This window comes from Myxocyprinus asiaticus, chromosome 2, assembly GCF_019703515.2.
Source record: "Myxocyprinus asiaticus isolate MX2 ecotype Aquarium Trade chromosome 2, UBuf_Myxa_2, whole genome shotgun sequence".
NCBI classification, from domain to species: domain Eukaryota; kingdom Metazoa; phylum Chordata; class Actinopteri; order Cypriniformes; family Catostomidae; genus Myxocyprinus; species Myxocyprinus asiaticus.
In genome coordinates, this window is record NC_059345.1 from 48957807 (window position 1) to 48979435 (window position 21629).

The following is a 21629-nucleotide window of genomic DNA, read 5'->3' on the forward strand; positions in this document are numbered from 1 at the left end:
CTGACACAGATGGGAACAATGAATACTTACATTTATACAGCGCACAAACATTGGATTACTTTTATGATCATTTTAATGGTGATTTTCTCAAGTCTGAGCCAAAGCTCGGACATTCAAAAAATTCCCTTTGTGTCCCACGGCAAACAAAAAGTAATAATAAAGCAATTAGTAAATGGTGACAGAATTCTGAAATAATTTTATTTAAAATGCAGTTTTGGGTGAATTATTGTACTGTATTGTTCCTGTAGCTCTACTGGTAGAGCATGGTGTAAGGAACACCAAGGCCATGGGTTCGATTCCCAGGGAACATACACTCTGATAAAATGTGTACCTTGAATGCACTGTATGTTGCTTTGGATAAAAGTGTCTGACAAATGCATGAATGAAAATGGAAATCCTCAGAAGTGAGTTGAATATAGAATCTGAGTGACATTTAAAATACAGACAAAGGCTGACATATTGGTGGTGGAGGCATCACACAGGTGTATTGGTAAGAAAAATGGGGCCCAGCTTACCACTCAAACAGTTTACACAAAGAAACATTACTAGTAAACAAAACTACATATTCTAATCTAGGGAGGTACACAACTTGCTGCTTGGATACAGAACCTTCAAAATCTTAAAGACATTGATTGCCTACTTTGTCCAATTATAGTCATGGCTGAAAACAACAACAACAACAACAACAAAACAAACAAAACGTAGCATTAGAGCATTTGTTATTAACTTTCGAGTGCCATGTATTCTTAGAAAAAAAAATCCTCACCAAACAATTATGGCAAGCTACCTGCTCCCCCAAACTCTTCCAATCCCAGTCACTCAGCATTGTTATTTGAGGAAGGACATCAATATCCATGCCAGGACTGGATAATGGAATAACACGAGAAAGAAAGGCTCTTTCAGCCTCATATTTGTGAATAAATTCAAAAGTGAAAGACTGGCCTTAGAGAAAGTGGATTGGACCTATGCAGATAGTTCAATGATCATGCGTAAGAATCAAAGCATGTGCTTTGATTCTTAGATATCTAATAAAGGTTAGATATCTAAGAATCAAAGCACATGCACATTCTGGTTTCAAACTATTTCATCAGGTATTTTCAACCTAATGCAATGTTTAGTCATGACATATGATTGTTTACTTTTAGCTCAAAAAGCTTGCAGTTGCTTAGATACCTGCTGCAGATTACAGACTGAAAACGTCTCTTGTAAACATCTCACTGTTGCCTTGCTTTTCAATTCACCAGTGAAATAAAGTCAGGTAAGTTCTCAAGGTCTCTCTCACACAAGCACAACCTGTAATCTCTCACCTGAATCCACTTTGTGTGTCCACACAGACTCCTCCATTGTGGCAGGGGTTTCTGGGGTAGATGGAGCAGCTCTGGTGGAGATGTTCTCGTGCTGAGCAACTGCAAACAGCTGTGGCTTCCACGGTTACTGACACCAGAGCCATGCTGCCCGAGTCGACCACTGCCGGCTTGTCAGTCACACTCAGGTGGCTGGTACAGCCCCCTCCTCCTCGGCAATCGGAGTCCACACACTCATCTACATGAACCTGGGTCATGTTAACCTGAAGAAATGACTGGAGCTGGACGGGGTGGGAAGGAGTGGAGGGAGAAAGAAAGAAAGTCAAAACGCTGCTAAAAAGACCATCTTAACCAGCAAGTAATTCCAATGCTGGTCTAAACTAGTTTATGCTGGTTAGTACAGCAAAAGTTGGTGGAAAAGCTGCTGAAGCTGGTCCATCAGTATGTTTTGTTTTTTTTTTTATTATAATTTTGTATTTATTTTGTAAAAAAATTTTTTAACCAAGATTTATGTTACTTGTGTTAAAAAAAAAAAAAAAAAAAAAAACATTCATGTCCGCATTAATGTTTAGTCATGTTTCTTGATTGGTTTTAGGGTGTGTTGCAAGAATTTTGGCTTGCACTGCGTGTGAAAAAGAACACATTAAATGTCTGCAGCGCTTTGCAGCATGGTTCCCTCATAGGTGTTTTGTAAATGCAGAGAGCAGTGTTAACTTTCTTTACACTTTAGCGAAATTTCAAATATGTTTGTGCATATTCGAAAATGTATTTGCATGCAAATACATAGAAAGCAGTTTGCAGACTATCACCATTTGGAACAAGTGCATCTGAAATCATGTGATTCACGAGTAGTACTGATGACCAGCTATGCTGTTTTATTTTTTTATTTTTATTTTTTTCGCAGGGAATATTACTAATAATATAGTGGAGAAAAAAAAAAAAAAAAGGTTTTGCAAAACTAAAAATCAGACAAGAACATTTCTTCTGCCCTCACATTAGCATACAAATAGCGAAACAAGTCACAATTTCACACATTCACTCTGTTTCATTCTTGGAAACACTGTGCACTCCAGAGCCTCTTAAGCTTAGTGCTTTATCATAAGCACATAAACGATGTTCAGATACCCCATGACCACAGGGCTGCCTCCGAACTACCACACCATTTATTCAAATCCATAGTCTGAAGTAGAGCAGTTTGCTCTGCAGTGGACTGAGCAGTCAAACAGTGATTGACCTGTCCTAAACCAACCCATGTGGCTAGATACACTTAAAGAACCCATGAAATCAAAATTAAAGTTTGGCTGCTTTTAGTCCATATCTAGTAGCTTTAAGGTAATCTATGTGCTAGTGTACTTCTAAATATTGACACAATTTAAAGTGACACTAAAAAGACTCAGGAACATCGATGACATCACACTGAGGCTGAGAAACCTTGTCCAATCAAATGCTTTCTAGAACAAGAACACATACTCCCCCTACTACTGTACAGCACTTCTGGCTGTGTTCTAACTGGCACTGATTATGCCTTTGTAGGGCACTTCGAAGGGAGCACAATCCATCCTGTAGGGTCATTCCAAACAGAATTTCCAACAAGAATCGTTAAAAAGCTTTGACAGCCCGTTATCATCTTTCATCCATCTGAAGCTCTCACGTTGGAGGGTAAATGTCTTCAAAGGGAATAGGGCATAGGGATGATCACTTCTGAATGGAACACGGCAACGTTGGATTTGGACGCAAGGTTTATTTAAATTTTCTGTGCAGCCGGATGTTTCTTGGAATGTACAGCTCGAGTAAGTGTACTTTATTCTTTATGCTTAGTGTATTGTGATTCAAAATATGGATATATTATCTTTTCCTCTTGTTTCTCATTCATCTGCATTGGACTTGCACTTGGACTTCTTTCTACACAAGCAGCTGTGGCAGAGGGCTATGGGTGATTGATGATGGTAGATGAGGTAGCACAGGGATGTGGTACACAGTACTGAACAGGGTCAGACAGGCAAATGTCACAGTAGATACATTTTTGTGTGACATTTAGAACTGCATTGAGAATGTCTTTTAAATTCTAGTTCAATTCTTGAATTTGGTTTGAGAGAGCAAACAGGATGCGGAATTGATATTTGAATTGAAATATGACTAATTCAAATTAAATTAAATTGAATTCAAAGAAATGCATATACTGTAACCGCTGAATGTGTAGTATAAAAAAATAAATAAACATTTAATTTCTCATTATGAATTATTCATCAAACACACAACAAATTGGGTATTTCCAGAAATTTCCATATTTTCATATACTGTATATGTATTTCATTACATTGAATCTTTTTTATGGACCATGGCTTAAACACACTTAATTTCCAACAATGCTTGAATTTCCGGCAAAGTCTTTAAAATGGAGCCAAACAGCGAAGGCTTTCAAAATGGAAACATTAAACAGAAGAATGTCAACAAAATTCTGAGTCATGAATTGAAAGGAAGCAAATTCTTTAATTCAGAATTTTTTTAAACCTTTGTTTACATACAACCTAATAAACCATTATTAATCCAACAGATAGCTTAATCTGAACGAAAAGCATTTGTGTAAACATTCAACCATCAATCAATTAGAAAAAAAAAATACATTAATAATTTCCTGTTGAGATTGAACTGATTTCTATATCCAATTGAAAGAGCTGTAAAAATTTCAATGTAAACTTTTTAATTAGACTACTTCCATATTCAGATTCAAAAATACCATGTGTACGTGCGCAGTGCAGAACAGGACAACTCTACCCCACCATCCTTGCTGCATACAGCTGAAGTCAGAAGTTTACATACACTTAGGTTGAAGTCATTAAAACTCATTTTTTAACCACTCCGCTGATTTCATATTAACAAACTATAGTTTTGGCAAGTCGTTTAGGACATCTACTTTGTGCACGACATGAGAAAATGTTTCCAACAATTGTTTAGACAGATTGTTTCATTTTTAATTGACTATATCACAATTCCAGTGGGTAAGAAGTTTACATTCACCAAGTTAACTGTGCCTTTAAGCTATAAAATTCCAGAAAATGATGTAAAGCCTTTAGGCAATTAGCCAATTATCTTCAGATAGACTAATTGGCTAACTGGAGTCAATTGGGGTTGTACCAGTGGATGTATTTTAAGGCCTACCTTCAAACTCAGTGCCTCTTTGCTTGAAATCATAGGGAAATCAAAAGAAATCAGCCAAAAAAAAAAAAAAAAAACCAGACTTGTGGACCTCTGGTTCATCATTAGGAGTAATTTCCAAATGCCTGAAGGTACCACGTTCATCTGTACGAACAATAGTATGCAAGTATAAACACCATGTAAAACTAGTCCTATATCGACATAACCCGAAAGGCTGCTCAGCAAGGAAGTAGCCACTGCTCCAAAATTGCTATAAAAAAGCCAGACTAAAGTTTGCAAGTGCACATGGGGACAAAGATCTTACTTTTTGGAGAAATGTCCTCTGGTCTGATGAAACAAAAATTGAACTGTTTGGCCATAATGACCATTGTTATACAGTCCCATCACAGCATGAGCTCTCATTGACTTCCCTTAATTAGTCTTTAATTGATCTGGTGGGAAACTGTTAAACTTTACATGACTGTACTTGTATTTTTGTTTTATTTTTATTTTTATTTTTTTAGTGCGTGTGCCTGCAGCTCGACTCATGCACTTTACTGCACTGCAGAGTCCCTGTGGATCAGATCCAGGAGATTTGGTCAAGACGCACACACATCTAAAGATGCAGAGATGCCTGGTGTTAAAGCGGTCATCACATACTATTTTTTTTTTTTTTTTGATTATTATTCATATATATTAATTTTACACCCTGTCTCTGTCCCTCTGTCTGAAAAAGTCAGTTTTAAGCTGACTGGCACTGTAAGACTTCAATGGTAAACACCCACTGTTGTGATTGGCTAACATCATGCAGCCCTTCCAATACAGTCATATTTGAAATGCAATCCGAAGAAAATGAACCAACTCCACACAACATTAAAACTACATTTCAATGTTAACACATAACGTACACCCAACATATTTCATCTGAATGTATCAAACTGTTCATTCAAGCAGCACCATAAACTATACAACAGTCATGACATGAAATATTTATGAATGAAATTGGTTACTTAAATTTTTTTTCATCCAATAGTCCAATTTTTACTGCCCCATCTTCCAATAACAGTTCCTTTGCAAAGCTTGAATCATCACAATCAATTCACACTGAAATCTTCTGAATACACAAATATAATTCAATCCAAGATGATGTTGGGTGCTTCAACCAGCTTCAACAGGCCAAAGCTGAGACACTGGTCTTCACATCTTACATTTTCCTGGTTTGTTTACACACATAATGGCATGTGTTTCTCCCAGTCAGTGACAGCAGTAGAATGAGACATTTTTTGCCGCTTTTAAAACACGGCGCACATTGCCGGAAACACATCAAAACTAACAAAGACGTCCATTGAGTGCATGTTTACAAAATACCAACAATTAAAAATAGCACAGATGGGTTCAAAAATGGTCCAGGATGCCTCCCATACAGCACAACAGCAAGACAACACAGCTGAATGAAACACAGTGGGGATCCCTTTATAACTTTAAATCGCGTATTTTAAAACAGGTGCAAGATGTATGATAATGTTCAAAGCCGTTCATCTTGTGAACGTTTATGTAGAAAAACATTTCAATCCAGACAGGCATATGAAGGTGCCCTTTGTAAGTCCACTTTGGATGAAGCTCCCATTACAGGTCATTCACTCTCGAACCTCACCTGTGTGACTGAGCACCAGTGGGTGGGGCCAAGGGTGCAATGATGGAAAAATAGGCATTGCCTATGCAGATGTATTTGGTCCTTGTGACATCACAAGTTCCATGAATTCCAAACTAGACGTTTTTGCAGCTTGGTTTAAATAAATGCTCTTTTTCTATTAAAGAGGAAGTTTTCAGTTCTGAAACTTACAGTATGTTTATATAGATGACCTCTTATATGTCAAAAGATCAAGGAAAATTCGATTCCTCATGTCATAACCTCTTTAAAAATTCATCCACAGACACTTGACTTTGTCTCCTCTTGTGAAGGTTCTGGGACTCTGAGTTACATACTTTAATGCAAACTGTGGATTCTCCACAGTGCATTCAGGTCTGACTCCCATGTTCACACCTACATGAGGAGGTGATTTGCATGTATTACCTTAGAAGTTATACACTGAGGTCTCACATTTAATTTGCACTCAAAAACACCTAATAAACCATTACCTTATAACAGCTCAGGTAACAGGCTCCTACACAAGAGAGAGGAATCGCTCACTCCCACTACTTTTCTTCTTCTGGATGCTCTCGTTTCTCTCTCTTTGTCACTCTCTGTTTTGTTCTTTCTCCCCCTCTCCCTGTCCCTGGAGGAGAGTGTGGAATTTCTTCTCTGTCAGCTCAGTTCTCAACTCTATCTGAGACACCCACAGGGACTGGAACTACAATACCCAGAGATTCCTGAGGGTAACTTTACCACAGAGGGTGCATGAAAGCAGAGAACACCCAAGAGATACCGTATACAAACAGGGATCTACATACACACACAAACACTGGTTTCACTATATTTATGAGGACATCTTAGACACAATGTTTGTTTTATACAAAGCTGATGATATCTGTAAAATCCCAATTGTAACCTAAACATAAAGGCCCGGGTATACTTATTTTTTTGCTTTCTTAGTGTACTTTTCTGGCTGTGAATTAATAGGAACGCATTCGACGCATGCACACTACAACTGCTTTGTGACAGTCTTTTAGTATATTTAATGGCTAGCGCATGCACAGATGTCATCAGCACAGCCATGCGGCTCGACCGCACACTGCCTTGATTTTCTTGACTCACGCACACGGTCCTCGGCTGTGCGCGAGTCAAGAAAATCTAGGCGCCGTGTGGTCGAGCCACGCGGCTATGCTGATGATGCAATTTGCATCAAAATTACTGTGTGCTGAGCAATCCGCAATGCGGACACCCAAAGTATACTTTGGCCTTAACCCTCTCAGAAACCTGTTGATGAGAACAGGATTTTGCTGATTTATGATCCTTTTAAATAGTGAGGGCTATGGTTGGGAATGAAAAACTGTTGTTTATTCAGAACTGGTTAAATTATTATTATTATTTTTAAATAGTGTAATCAAATGATTATCACGACTTTTGGCTCTGTTAATAATTTGCTCATTCTTCCGTCGATGCGTCACAACACCATGCAAAAATACCGTATTTTCTGGAAATAGTCACACCTGACTATAAGTTGCACTGGGTCAAAATTGCATTGTTGAGTGAAAAAAACACAGATAAGTCACATCTCTGTGTAAGTCCCACTGACAGAGGTTGCATTCGGCAGGCATTAGGACCTGGAAGACGCCACCCGACTTCCCTTCAGATGCTCAGATGTCAAACATGCTTCGTGAAGATTATACCCAGCAAACACAGAAAGTTCTGATGACGTTGCCTGTTAGTCGTCTTTTAATCAGTGCAACATTACTTTATGACAATGTTGTGGCGACATCTTGGTAAAGTGTCATTTTTTGCAATCTTGGCAAACATTCCAGAAAAGACGTAGCCACGTCCTCAAAAAACTTAGCTAATTAATCCCATGGAAAATGTTGTAGCGATGTGATACCATGGTCTCCAGATAATGTATACAATCACTTATTTTGTTGAGGCGTAGGCTATGACATTTGGACACCATATGGCAAATCTCTGCCAAAGGGAAATGTACCACATCTGCCATGCATTTTACTTAAATTAATCGACGTTCTCATAATTGTTTTAATTTTGTGGAGACTTTCAACACTATATATCATACTTCAGTGGCGAATATCTGCCAGCAAAAGGACAATTTAGCACACCTGCCAAACATTTTACCTAAATAAAATTATTTAAAAAAATTATTTATAATATTGTTTGGGTTTTTAATGGGCCCACAAGACAAATTTCTCTTTGAATTTAAAATCGTTATCTGACTAGAGCAGCTTGCGCAGAGAATTGGAATACAGTGCATGCGTCTCACTCGGATCTTTAACGGCCGACTTCCACTCCACAGATGCTGAGGAGAAGGTAAATCTCCTCATGAATCCTCATAAATCTACTTTTATTCGTCGTTTTACATAGTGATTTACCAATGTAATGTTAAATGTCAATTTGGAGATGTTATGTATTGTATTTTTATGTTTTTTAAACTTTTTTTTGTAAATGTAAATGTCCAGTTTGGTAAATTTGCGTATGACCACCAGTCTTCCGTGAGGTGGCCTGAGGTAAAATCTCAGATACATTTTTATAGTTCCCTTTTAGCTATTTTAATTTGGTCATTTAACACAATTGTTTTCATAATATTTACTTTCATATTTTATAAACTTTAACTGCAGTGAAGTGTTTCTTCATTTTAGACTCCAACTGCCACTCGCGCTTAATTCATCACTAGCCTGGATGCTGCACTATGTGAGATTTTAAAACTTACATTACCTTCTCAAAGACTGTTTTAATTTTAACTCAGCAGCTTTTTCTGCACAATTCACCATGGAGACCAACATGAGCATTGCAAATGTAAAAGCCTCACATTTCATTATAATAGTTGTTACTGATGCTTTATTGTTTTGGCTTTATTGCAGGAGCTCTAGTTCTTGAGGACATGAAAACATGAGATGTTGGTCTTCACCTGGACCAAAGAATGTTCCAGTCCTGACTACACAACATCATACTTCTCTCTGCATTCATTTAGATAGGTGTCTACTAGCATTGTGTTCACTTGAATTAGGTGAATGCAAATATTACTCACTGTTGTAAAAAGCTGAATATTGCAAGAGTGAAGAACTTACCTTATTTAACCCATTTAGTTCCTGTGTCTAATTCAATGGACATCACTTTCCTCTGGTGTTTTTAAAAGTTTCTCTCTCTGCTTTTTCATTTAGTGCCACCTAACCCACAAATTAGTATTTGGTTAGACACTGCTAAGTCAAACTATGAGTGTCATATCACACATTGTTACTTTTGACAGAATACCTTCTTTTAAAATAAAGCATGATGCTTTGTAACACAAAGCAAAATAGTGGCATAATTCATACTATTATATGTTTATCTCAAAACTATATAAATAATTTGACAGTTTTAAAATAAAGATGAGATGTGACACTGGTATGACAAGTCATAATATCATATTAAAGAGATAATTAACTCTTATTCACTGACAAAATTCACTGAGGTGGTTACAAGAGTGGGGGATGTCGAGAAACAGATCGATTATCTGGAGTCATCAGAGAGGGAATTTTCTGCTAATCCGCTAGCGACTAGGGTGGATTTGGAGCATGTCTGGGAGAAGCTGGAGGACTTGGAGAACCGTAGCCAGCAGAATAACATCTGTACTGTTGGAATTCCTGAGGATGAAGAGGGTCAGGATACGGTGAAATTCATGGACGGTCTCTTTCCAAGCCTGCTTGCAATAATAGGCCATATGCTGGAAATTGAGCGAGCTCACAGGGTTCTGGCTCAGCGATCCGCTGAGGGAGACAGGCCCGATCAATTCTGGCCAAATTTCTGAGATCATCCGATAAAGATCTCGTGTTACACGAGGTGAGGAGTAAAGGAAGGCTTTCTTGGAAGAACCACAGCATTTTCTTGTTTCCAGACTTTGTGAATTCGACAAGAGGGAAATGTGATAGATTCAAGGAATGCAAGAAACTCTTACATCAATGGAAGTTTGCTTTTGCACTGATGTTCCCGGCCAAATTGAGAATAGATGCTTAGGATGGCCGTAAAATATTAATATGTCCCCAGCAAGCGATGTCCTTCATAAAGTCAAAGTAATGAATAAGTTATTTTGTGGTACTCACGTTGCAGCCGAGTGGACCAACTCACTGAACATTCACTTGACCGTCCGAGGAAATGGAGCGCATTTTTTGTTTCCTTTTGTGCTGGTTCTGCCTAGCGGCTGGAGTTTGTTTTGTGGATTAACACTCCTTCGGGACAGTGTTGTGGATTAGCCTCCTATTGGCTGGAGTTTGCTTTGTGGAGTATTTCTTGCAAGTCATTGGAGTGATTAGGTCATTTGTTGCACTCATGTAGCAGCTGAATAGGCCAGCTCACTGAACATTCATTTGACTGTCTGAGGAACTGAGCACATTTTTATTTTTTATTTTTTTGTGCCGGTTCCGCCTAGCAGCTGGAGTTTGTTTTGTGGAGGAACACACCTTCGGGACAGTTATGTGGATGAATCTACATGTTCTTTGTCTTTATTCCGCCTATTGGCTGGAGTTTGTTTTATAGATTATCTTTTGTTGTGTAATTCTGTCTCACAAAATTTGTATAGAAACACCGGACTTGAGCAATCAGATGGCAAAGTTATCGCGGGGGATCTCATAGGCGTACATGGACTGTTTGAGTTTAGAGGGTTGGATGCCAGTTGGCGCTGTCGTGTGTGGGGTTAATGCACATGTTTTTCTTTTTTCTGTTTGTTTGGTTCAGGGGGAAGTTTGGGGGTTGTTTGTTGCACTAATGTTGGAATGTGGTCTTTATAATTTTGTTTTTGACACACAATCTATTTTTTCTATTATGTCAAAATGTCAAATGTTAATATGAGTGGATTGTCTCTCTCCACGTGTAATATGAATGGGTTGGGGCACCCCATAAAAAGAAGGAAGGTTAATTCTCTTCTTAAGCGTAAGAAAAATTATATAGTGTTTCTTCAAGAAACGCATTTTTCCCCGCAGGAAGCTTGAAAATTTGGGAAGATATGGGGTGGACATGTTTTCTTTAGTGTGGCTCAAGTAAGACCAGGGGAGTCATTACACTGATAAGTAAGCATCTACAATTCAAATGTCTCAAACAGATTAAAGATAAATTAGGAAGAGTCATTATTGTTTTAGCAGAAATTCAGGGGCAAAGTCTTATTTTGGTTAATATTTACGCACCTAATGTTGATGACCAGGGCTTTTTTAAAGATCTAGTGGCTGGAGTTTGTTTTATAGATTATCCTTTGTTGTGAAAATCTTGTTTATAAAATTTTTATAAAATCACAGGACTTGAGCAATCTGACAGCAAAGTTGTCATGGGGGCTCTCGTAGGCGTACATGGACTGTTTGAGTTTAGAAGGATGGACGCCAGTTGGCGCTGTTGTGCATGGGGTTAATGTGCACATTTTTCTTTTTCTGTTTGTTTTGTTCAGGGGGAAGTTTGGGGTTTGTTTGTTGCACTAACGTTGGAATGTGGTCTTTATAATTTTGTTTTTGACACACAATCTATTTATTCGATTATGTCAAAATGTAAAATGTTAATAAGAGTGGACTGTCTCTCTCCATGTGGAATGTGAATGGGTTGGTGCACCCCATAAAAAGAAGGAAGGTTATTTCTCTTCTTAAGCGTAAGAAATATGATATAGTGTTTCTTCAAGAAATGCATCTTAGGTTTATTTGGACCATAGCTCTTCTGATAACATTAGGCGTTTCATCAATATCATGTGGTCAGTGGCGAATGATTAAACTCCGGTCGCTGCCATCTCACTTGACGCCGAGAAGTGTTTGATATGGTAGAATAGGATTATCTTTTTAAGATTTTGGAAATGTGCGGGTTCGAGAATGAATGGATTAATTTCAGATTATTTTACTCTGATTAGGAGCACCCAACAGGGTTACCCTCTTTCCCCATTATTGTTCTGTCTTGCCCTGGAACCAGGCTTGCCATTAGCAGCCGTGATAAGAAAAGAGTATGATTTTTCAGGGGTGGTGGCAGGAGGTGTGGCACATAAGCTTTTGCTTTACGCAGATGATATTTTATTATTCGTCTCCGACACTACTAGATATATGCCTTGCCTCCACAGAATTATTAATTCCTTTTCTAAGTTCTTGGGATACAGAGTTAACTGGTCTAAATCCAAAGCTTTGGCTCTGACAGCGTACTGCCCGGTAACGGCTTTTCAGCGGGGCGCCTTCCAGTGGCCCAAACAAGGCATTAAGTATTTGGGTATTTTATTCCCAGCAAATTTGTGTGATTTAGTTAATTTTGACCCTTTAATAAAAAGGTTTTTGAGCGATGTGGGCAGGTGGGCTTCATTACATTTATCTATAATTGGGAAGGTTAATGTTATTAAAATGAATTGTATTCCAAAATTCAACTACCTGCTACATTCTCTCCCTATAGATGTCCCCCTCTTTTATTTCAAGCAATTTGATAGCATAGCGAAGTCCTTCATTTGGAATGGCAAACGTTACATATCAGTATGTTGCATATGCCGATTGACAAAGGTGGGCTAGGCCTACCCAAGATTTTGTTTTATTATTCACTCAGTCTCAGACATTTGGCTCATTGGTCACTTCCACATGAGAGAGCCCCTCCCTGGTTTTGTATTAAACAGGAAGTTCTTGCCCCTATTTCACCATTGCAAAGCCTTTCTATCAAACTAATCGAAGTTAAGTTACACACTGTTATCTCGCATTTGCACTCGGTATGGACAAAAGTGTCCAGAGTTTTTAATTCGGACATTTATATAAATGCTGCCTCGAACATATGGCTGAACCCAAAATTATGTATTATTAAATTCCTTTTCTGCTGGTCAGAGTGGATTGTGAGGGAGGTTAATACACTCGGTGACCTATATGAGAGTGGAGTGTTGAGAACCTTTGAAAATTTGGTTAAACATTTTGGGATTCCCAGATCTCAGTTCTTTATGTATTTACAGCTGTGCCACCTGCTCTTTACTATTTTTGGGAGTAGCATACACCCCCCTAAAGCAGCAGATACTCTGGGATTGGTGATTACTGCTTTTGGAAAAGGTCATGAGACATCAGTGTATTACTCCCTGCTAATTCAGAGTCTGGGGGATGGAGCTATAACTTCTGTCAAGAGATTATGGGAGAAAGATTTAAAATTGGTATTGGAGGAGGGAGTGTGAGCTAGGATTCTAAAAAACGTCAAGTCTGCATCTAGAGATGCAAGGGTGCACCTTATGCAATTCAAGATATTACATCAAATCTATTGGACCCTCTCTAGATTGTATAGGCTTGGTCTTAAGGACACACCCACCTGCTGGCGATGCCAATCAGAAGATGGAGACACCCATGTTTTTTGGTGGTGTGTTAAGATCCAAGAATTTTGGTTGAAGGTTCAGAGTTTTATGTGTGATATATTGGGTACTCAAATTTAATTTAGCCCCAGACTCTGTATTTTAGGTGATGGGGATATAGGGGATAAACACATAAAAAAAAATTGGGTCCTAACCTGTGTTATGATCGACAGACAAATCGTTTTAAGAGGATGGAAGTCGGCTGGAATGCCCTCATTTCAAGAATGGTGCAAGGAGATGGGGAGGGTGGCAGCTTTCGAGGAAGTGTCATGTAGAAGGCTGGGGAATTGGGATTAATTTGATGGGAAATGGGGCAGCTATTTGGCATTTTTGGAGGGCTCTCGGGGAGGGGCAGTGGAGAGAGAAGTTTAGTTTTAAATGTGTGATTATTATATACATACATACATATATATATATATGTATATAAATATTAATGTTGTGCTTTTTGTGTGTGTGTGTGTGTGTGTGTGTGTCTCTATAATCATGTGTGACCACAGGGATGTTGTTGAGGGTCAGGGTGGGGTTGGGGATTGGGAGGGGTAATAGTGGGGGTTAAATGTTGATTCTGTGTATATATATTTTGCTTTTCTTTGTTATCTATATGAATCAATAAAAAATGTTAATCGGAAGAATAGAAATAAAGCATGTTTTTTTTCTGTAATGTAATTGGTGTCTGAAAGGGTTAATGTTAATGTTAATGAAATACTGCACTGAAATAACAATTTCACAAATTTCACAATGCAGCACAATGTAAATGTAACATCTTTCAATGTTTTAAGTTTGATGAGAATAGTTAAATCTGCTAGAATTTGTTTGCTAATTTACATCAGGTGTACCTATCAATGTGGACTCAAGATGGCACCGAGTATGGCTGCTGCGTTGCGAGCTCCGACACAACATTGTAGTGTTTTGTTTGTTTTGTTTACAATTCTTATGTTTTTGTCTTGGTTGTTGTCTCCAGACTCAGCCATTGAACCCGCGGGGTTCTCCGTGCACCGAGCGGACAGAGCGAAAGATCTCTCAGGTAAAAGCAAAGGTGGTGGTGTACGTTTTATGATCAACAAATCCTGGTGTGATCAGAGGAACGTACATTCTATCAAGTCTTTCTGCTCTCCTGATCTGGAATTTCTCATGCTTCTGTGTCGACCATTCTGGCTACTGAGAGAATTCACAGTGGTCATTATCACTGCTGTGTACATCCCGCCACAAGCCGACACAGACCGGGCACTCAAGGAACTGTATGGGATTATAAGCAAGCAGGAAACTGCGCACCCTGAGGCCGCGTTCATTGTGACCAGGGACTTTAACAAAGCCAGTTTCAAATCAGTCGCACCAAAAATACCACCAACACATTAGTTTTAACACACGAGGGGACCGGGTTTTGGACCATTGCTACTCTCCCTTCCGGGATGGCTACAAATCCCTCCCCTGCCCTCCATTTGGCAAATCGGACCACTCTTCCATTCTGCTTCTGCCTGCTTACAGGCAGAAACTGAAACAGGAAGCACCCAACCTCAGAACGATCCAGTGCTGGTCGGACCAATCAGACTCTATGCTACAAGACTGTTTTGATCACGCGGACTGGGAGATGTTCTGGTCCGCCTCTGATGACAACATCGAGCTTTACGCTGATAGCGTAACGTGTTTCATCAGAAAGTGTGTAGAGGATGTCGTTCCGACCAAAACAATACGGATCTATCTGAACAGAAACCTTGGATTAATAGCGATGTTCGCACGGCACTTAATGTGCGGACCTCCGCTTTTAATTCCGGGAATGCGAAGGAGCATAAACAAGCCAGTTATATCAGAGCAGCAAATGTCATTACAGGAACAAGATTGAAGGACAGTTCAACACCACCAACTCTAGAAGCATGTGGCAGGGAATTAACATCATCACAGACTTTAAAGGGAATAAAAACTCCGCCGTGAACACTGCTGCCTCTCTCCCGGATGAGCTAAATACTTTTTATGCTCGTTTCGAGAGAAATAACACCGCCCTTGCAGAGAGAGCTCTCGCGGCCGAAACTACAGAGGTTAGTTCACTCTCCGTCTCTGTAGCGGATGTAACCCGATCCTTCCAACGGGTGAATATCTGCAAAGCCGCGGGTCCAGATGGCATTCCGGGTCGTGTCATCAGAGCGTGTGCGAACCAACTGGCTGGTGTTTTTACGGACATTTTCAACCTTTCCCTCTCTTTGTCTGTAGTCCCCACATGCTTTAAAATGTCCACCATTGTGCCTGTTCCAAAGCAATCCAAAATCACTTGCTTAAATGACTGCTGTCCTGTTGCTCTGACCCACATCATCAGCAAATGCTTTGAGAAACTAATCAGAGATTACATCTGCTCTGTGCTGCCTCCATCACTAGACCCATTGCAGTTTGCTTACCGCAACAACCACTCCACTGATGATGCCATTGCATCTACAATACACACTGCTCTCTCCCACCTAGAAAAAAGAACACTTATGTGAGAATGCTGTTTGTAGACTACAGCTCAGCATTCAACACCATAGTGCCCTCCAAGCTTGATAAGAAACTCCGGGCTCTGGGCTTAAACAGCTCACTGTGCAGCTGGATCCTGGACTTCCTATCAAGCAGACACCAGGTGGTTATAATGGGCAGCAACATCTCCTCATCACTGACCCTCAACACTGGAGCCCCGCAGGGCTGTGTTCTCAGCTCACTCCTGTATTCCCTGTACACACATGACTGTTTGGCAACACACAGCTCTAATGCCATCATTAAGTTTGCTGATGATATGACGGTGATAGGTCTGATCACTGACAATGATGAAACAGCCTACCTCTCCCTCAACGTCAGTAAGACAAAGGAACTTGTAGTGGACTTCAGTAGAAAAGACAGTGAACACAGTCCCATCACCATCAATGGAGCACCAGTGGAGAGAGTCAGCAGCTTCAAGTTCCTGGGTGTCCACATCACTGAGGAACTCACATGGTCCATCCACACTGAAGCCGTTGTGAAGAAGGCTCATCAGCGCCTCTTCTTCCTAAGACGGCTGAGGAAGTTTGGAATGAACTGTCACATCCTCACACGGTTCTACACCTGCACTGTAGAGAGCATCCTGACTGGCTGCATCTCCGCCTGGTACGGCAATAGCACCGCCCACAACCGCAAAGCCCTACAAAGGGTGGTGCGAACTGCCAGACACATCATCGGAGGTGAGCCTCCCTCCCTCCTGGACATATATACCAGGTGGTGTGTGAAAAAAGCTCAGAGGATCATCAGAGACTCCAGCCACCCGAGCCATGGGTTGTTCTCACTGCTACCATCAGGCAGGTGGTATCGCAGCATCAGGACCCAAACCAGCCGACTACAGCTTATTCCCCCAAGCAATCAGACTTTTGAACTCTTGATCTCCCACGATCAATATACATCAGCACTGCACTTTATTACTCTTATATCTCACACCGGACTGTCATAAATTATATTATTATTATTATATTATGTTCTCTCTTAACAACTGACTATCAACCGACAGCCTGAATGTCAATACAGTACAAAACAACCTCCTGTACATTTTATATATACTATATATACTTTTTTATTGTATACTGTGTATTCTATATTGTGTGTATTGTATACTGTACATTGAATGTTATTATTTGTATATTATGTCATGTGTAATTATGTGTATATTAGATTTAATGTGTATATTTAGATATAATTGTGTTGTGTTAATCTGATGTTTATTGTAAATTGGTATATGTCTTTATCACTGTCACGACAACTATGTTGCTCGGAACTGCACCCAAGAATTTCACACACTATTGCACTTGTGTATATGGTTGTGTGACAATAAAAGTGATTTGATTTGATTTGATTTTATTTGACTGTGACATTTTTCCATATTTGGCTGTTTACTTTTATGATTCCTTATATATATATATTTTTATATTCATTTATATTTTGTAAAAAAAAAAAAATACTGTGAATAACTTAGTGTTTTGTGGTTGAAAAATATTTTCTATGCTCACAAATTCTGATTTATTAATTAAGTCAAGTAATTGCGATTTTAGGAGGAAAACTATACAAAGGGAAATGTCAACCCTGGTTATCTGCAGGTAAGGTGGTTTTTAAAACATGTCTACATGAGTAGAATGCAATGAGAAACATATTGACAACATAGGTATGAAAATTTATTTTGGTCCTTGGAATGTATTCGCCATGTCCCAGCAACGTACAATAATAACTAGTGGTCGTCCAAAATATCACAGGCCAATAAATCGGCCGATATTCTGACAAATTTAGATAATCAGCCAAATGGGCAAAATCTGTTTCTTAAGGGCGCCGAAAATCGCCTGCTTGCACGTGAAGTGACTGAGACATGTAAACGACCAGTCAAGGTTCATTTTGTTGTTATGTGCCATCATGTTACTACAATAACAGACCGGTGTGCAACACAGTGTCATTTAAACGGTCCATATATCAGAGCTGCGGCAGACACATTTGAGCTCATAATGTTAAAGTGCTCGCCTGTTTCATTCTCCCTCTCTCTCCTCAACAGTTCCTGTAACTTTTAACTGTCTTGTCTAATAATAAAAAGGCAAATATAAATAAAACAAATATCATATACCATCTGCAAATATGCGCATATCTCATTTAAACAGATGTAATAACCCAACCTCACACAACTTGAGCAGATCCAGCGTCCTGTGGAGCGCTTATTTATTTACCTCTAAATCTTGTTTTCTAAAAGTCACTCCTCTACAGTTCCCTGTCACCTTTAACTTTCTTTTCTAAAGATAAAAGGCAAATATCATTAAAACTTCTATTATATACCGTTTGCAAATATGCACATATTTCGTTTAAACAGATGTAATAACCCAACCTCACACAACTTGAGCAGATCCAGCATCCTGCGGAGCACTCATTTATTTACCTCTAAAGCACGTATTCTAACAGTCACTCCTCAAATGTTCCCTGTCACATTTAACTTTCTTTTCTAGTGATAAAAGGCAAATATCAATAAAACTTCTATTATATAGAATTCTATTATATAGAATATAGAATAAGATTCATAAAAAATAAAAAAACAATTAAAAATATGAAATAAGAATAAAAAGTAATAAAATACATTTGAAAAAAATTTAAATGATAAAAATGAATAAAAAGAAAAATAATATTAAATTGTTAACACCATCCATAACTGTTAACCTTCCCTGATTAAACAGAGGATAACCAAAAATTGTAAACACACACTTTAATTGTTGTTAAACTTCCCTGATTAAACAGAGGACAGCCTTCCCTGGCACAGCAGAGGATAACTAAGTTGTTAACACCATCCGTAACTGTTGTTAACCTTCCCTGATGAAACAGAGGATAACCAAAAATTGTTAACACACTTCAATTGTTGCTAACATTCCCTGATTAAAAAGAGGATAACTAAGTTGTTAACACCATCTGTAACGTCTTGGTTACTGATGTAACCTCTGTTCCCTGATGGAGAGAACGAGACATTGTGTCGATGTAGGGACACTAGGGGTTCGATCTTGAGAGCCCCAATCACCTTTGCTTAAAATAGAAAAGGCCAATGACAACTGGCGAGTGGAATTTGCATGCCACTCTCTGCCACCGGACATATGGGTATAAAAGGAGATGGCATGCACCACTCATTCAGATTTATGCTGAGGAGCCAATAGAGAGTCCCGGCCATGTCAGCAGCCGGTTCAGCACCACGGCAGGAGGGACACAACGTCTCGTTTCCTCCATCAGGGAACAGAGGTTACATCAGTAACCAAGATGTTCCCAGTCTGTCACTCACTCTACGTTGTGTCGATGTAGTGACACTAGGGGTTCCTATAGGAAATGCCGCAAGCACTTAACCGTGTCATGAGGTATGGAAGTGAGGACATGGGCAAGCTGCTGCGTGCCTCGCAGCAAGCGCTCAACCACGTCATGACCTTCCATTGAGTTAGGTAAGGCATCTCCCTAGTCCTGTTAAGGGGGGAGGAGGCACTTACCGAAGTAGGCTACTGGCAGTGCCTTTCCTGATTTGCTGTTAAGCAATTTCCCGCTCACTGGAGGAGACGTATACTTGTGCAGCCCCCGAGGCCAGCTGTGAACCAAGGCACCCATGCCAAGGGGAGCCTCAGACAGGGAGTACCAATGGGGGCAGTGAGAGAACTTTTGGGAGGTGAACAGGGTCTACCAGCACCTCCCCAAATCTCTCCCAAATCAGCTGGACTACATGGGGGTGGAGTCCCCACTCCCCGCGGAGCGTTACCTGCCATGAGAGCGCGTTCGCTGCACGGTTGCGAACGCCTGGAAGTTGAGTGGCTCGCAGCGACTTCAATGTCTGCTGACTCCAGAGGAGGAGGCGGTGGGCGAGTTGCGACATGCGACATGAGTGTACGCCGCCTTGGCCGTTTATGTATGCTACGGTCATTGTGTTGTCGGTCCGGACCAACAAATGCTTACCCTGAATCAACGGCTGAAGCCTCCGCAGGGCCAGCAATACCGCCAGCAATTCTAAGCAGTTGATGCTCTGCCAAAGGAGCCCTGTTCAGAGCCCCGAGACTGCCTGCTCATTGCACATGGTGCCCTAGCCCGAGTTAGAGGCATCTGTCGTGACCACGATGCACCTTGAGACCTGCTCCAGGGGAACGTCTGCCCGTAGAAAGGGCTGAAAGTCTGATGGCACTGTGGCGTGATGGTGCCATGCCCACCTCGGGAATCGAGACTGTAGCCAGTGCTGAAGCGGTCTCATATGCATCAACCCGAGGGGGAGAACTGCCGCAGAGGATGGCATATGTCCCAGGAGCCTCTGAAATGTTTCACTGGCACCGCTGCCTTCTGCCTGAAGGTCTTCACTGACTGAGCACGTTCGGTCATAAGACGTGCCTTGAGAGTGAACGAGTCCAAATTCATACCGAGAAAAGAGAAGCTCTGCACAGGGGAGAGCTTGCTCTTCTCCCAGTTGACCTGAAGCCTGAGTCGGTCGAGGTGCTGAAGCACAAGGTCCCTGTGTGCACACAATAGATCTCGCGAGTGAGCTAGGATTAGCCAGTCATCGAGATAATTGAGGCCCATCCGGGGTTCTTGGGGACCAGCTGACGGGCAGGTGGAGCTGACTTCCCACAGGAGGATCTTCTTCTCTGAGGCCAGCATACGGTCTCCGATGGTACGGGAGCCGGGGCCGGCACCACAGGGGAATGACTCTGGTGAGAAGCAGACGGGGTGCGGGACTTCGGAGGCCTGAAGGCGGCCGAGTCGCGCCGTGGCAAGATGTGCTTAATTGTCTCGGTCTGCTTCCTCAACATCGAGAACTGATGGGCGAAATCCTCGACAATGTTGCCAAAAAGCCCCCCTTGGGAGAGAGGCGCATAGAGAAAGCGGACTTTCTTGGTGTCACGCATCTCCGCAAGGTTGAACCACAGGTGCCGCTCTTGGACCACAAGAGTGAACATCGTCCGACCCAGGGCACACACGTGGCTTTCATCGTCCATAAGGCGAGGTCGGTCACAGTACACAGTTCCTGCATCAGCCCTGGATCGGTTCTACCCTCGTGCAGATCTTTCAGCGCCTTGGCCTGTTGGATCTGCAGGATGGCCATGGTGTGCAGGGTGGAAGTGGCTTGACCCGCGGCCTTGTAAGCCTTTGTCATTAATGAGGAAGAGAACTTACAGGCCTTGGATGGGAGCCTTGGTCGGTCGTGCCAGGTGGCTGCACCCTGTGGGCATAAATGCACCGCTACGACGCACTCTACCTGGGGGAGCTCAACATATCCCTTAGCCGCTCCACCGTCGAGGGTTATTAGGATGGACGAGCCCGAGAAGCGTTTACGAGCAGATAAAGGTGCCTTCCACGACTTTGTTAGCTCCTTGTGCACTTCCGGGAAGAAAGGCACCGGGGCAGGGCACGGCTGTGTGTCGCACTCCAAGCCCAGAAACCAATCATCCATCCACGAATGCTCAGGGCAGGGTGGAGGGTTCCACTTCAGCCCAATGTTCACAGCCGCCCGGGCAAGCACGGCTGCCATCTCAGTGTCCGCCTCATCCTGTGCTCTACCGCCCGTGGGCAGGTGCTCAGAAGATTCGTCCTCTTCCGACAGCAGAAGCCCACCCTCGATGCTGCGACCGAAAGCTCATCCTCATCGCGAGCCGCGAACGACACATTAAATCCGCCCTGAGACGGGCCGCCTGTATCGCTCGGCAGCTCTTCCGGATAGAACGAGCGTGCTGGGGGATGGGAGGCCCACAGGGGTTGA

General features: G+C 41.2%; 1 protein-coding gene across 1 annotated transcript in view; it reads right to left on the reverse strand.

Moving 5' to 3' along the window:
• Window positions 1–21629, reverse strand: part of LOC127409830 (neural-cadherin-like) — a 413418-nt gene that overhangs the window by 91135 nt on the left and 300654 nt on the right. Inside the window, exon 22 of the mRNA XM_051644684.1 lies at window positions 1308–1585. Coding sequence (XP_051500644.1) covers window positions 1308–1585 — 278 coding nt within the window. The remainder of the gene's footprint in view (window positions 1–1307; window positions 1586–21629) is intronic.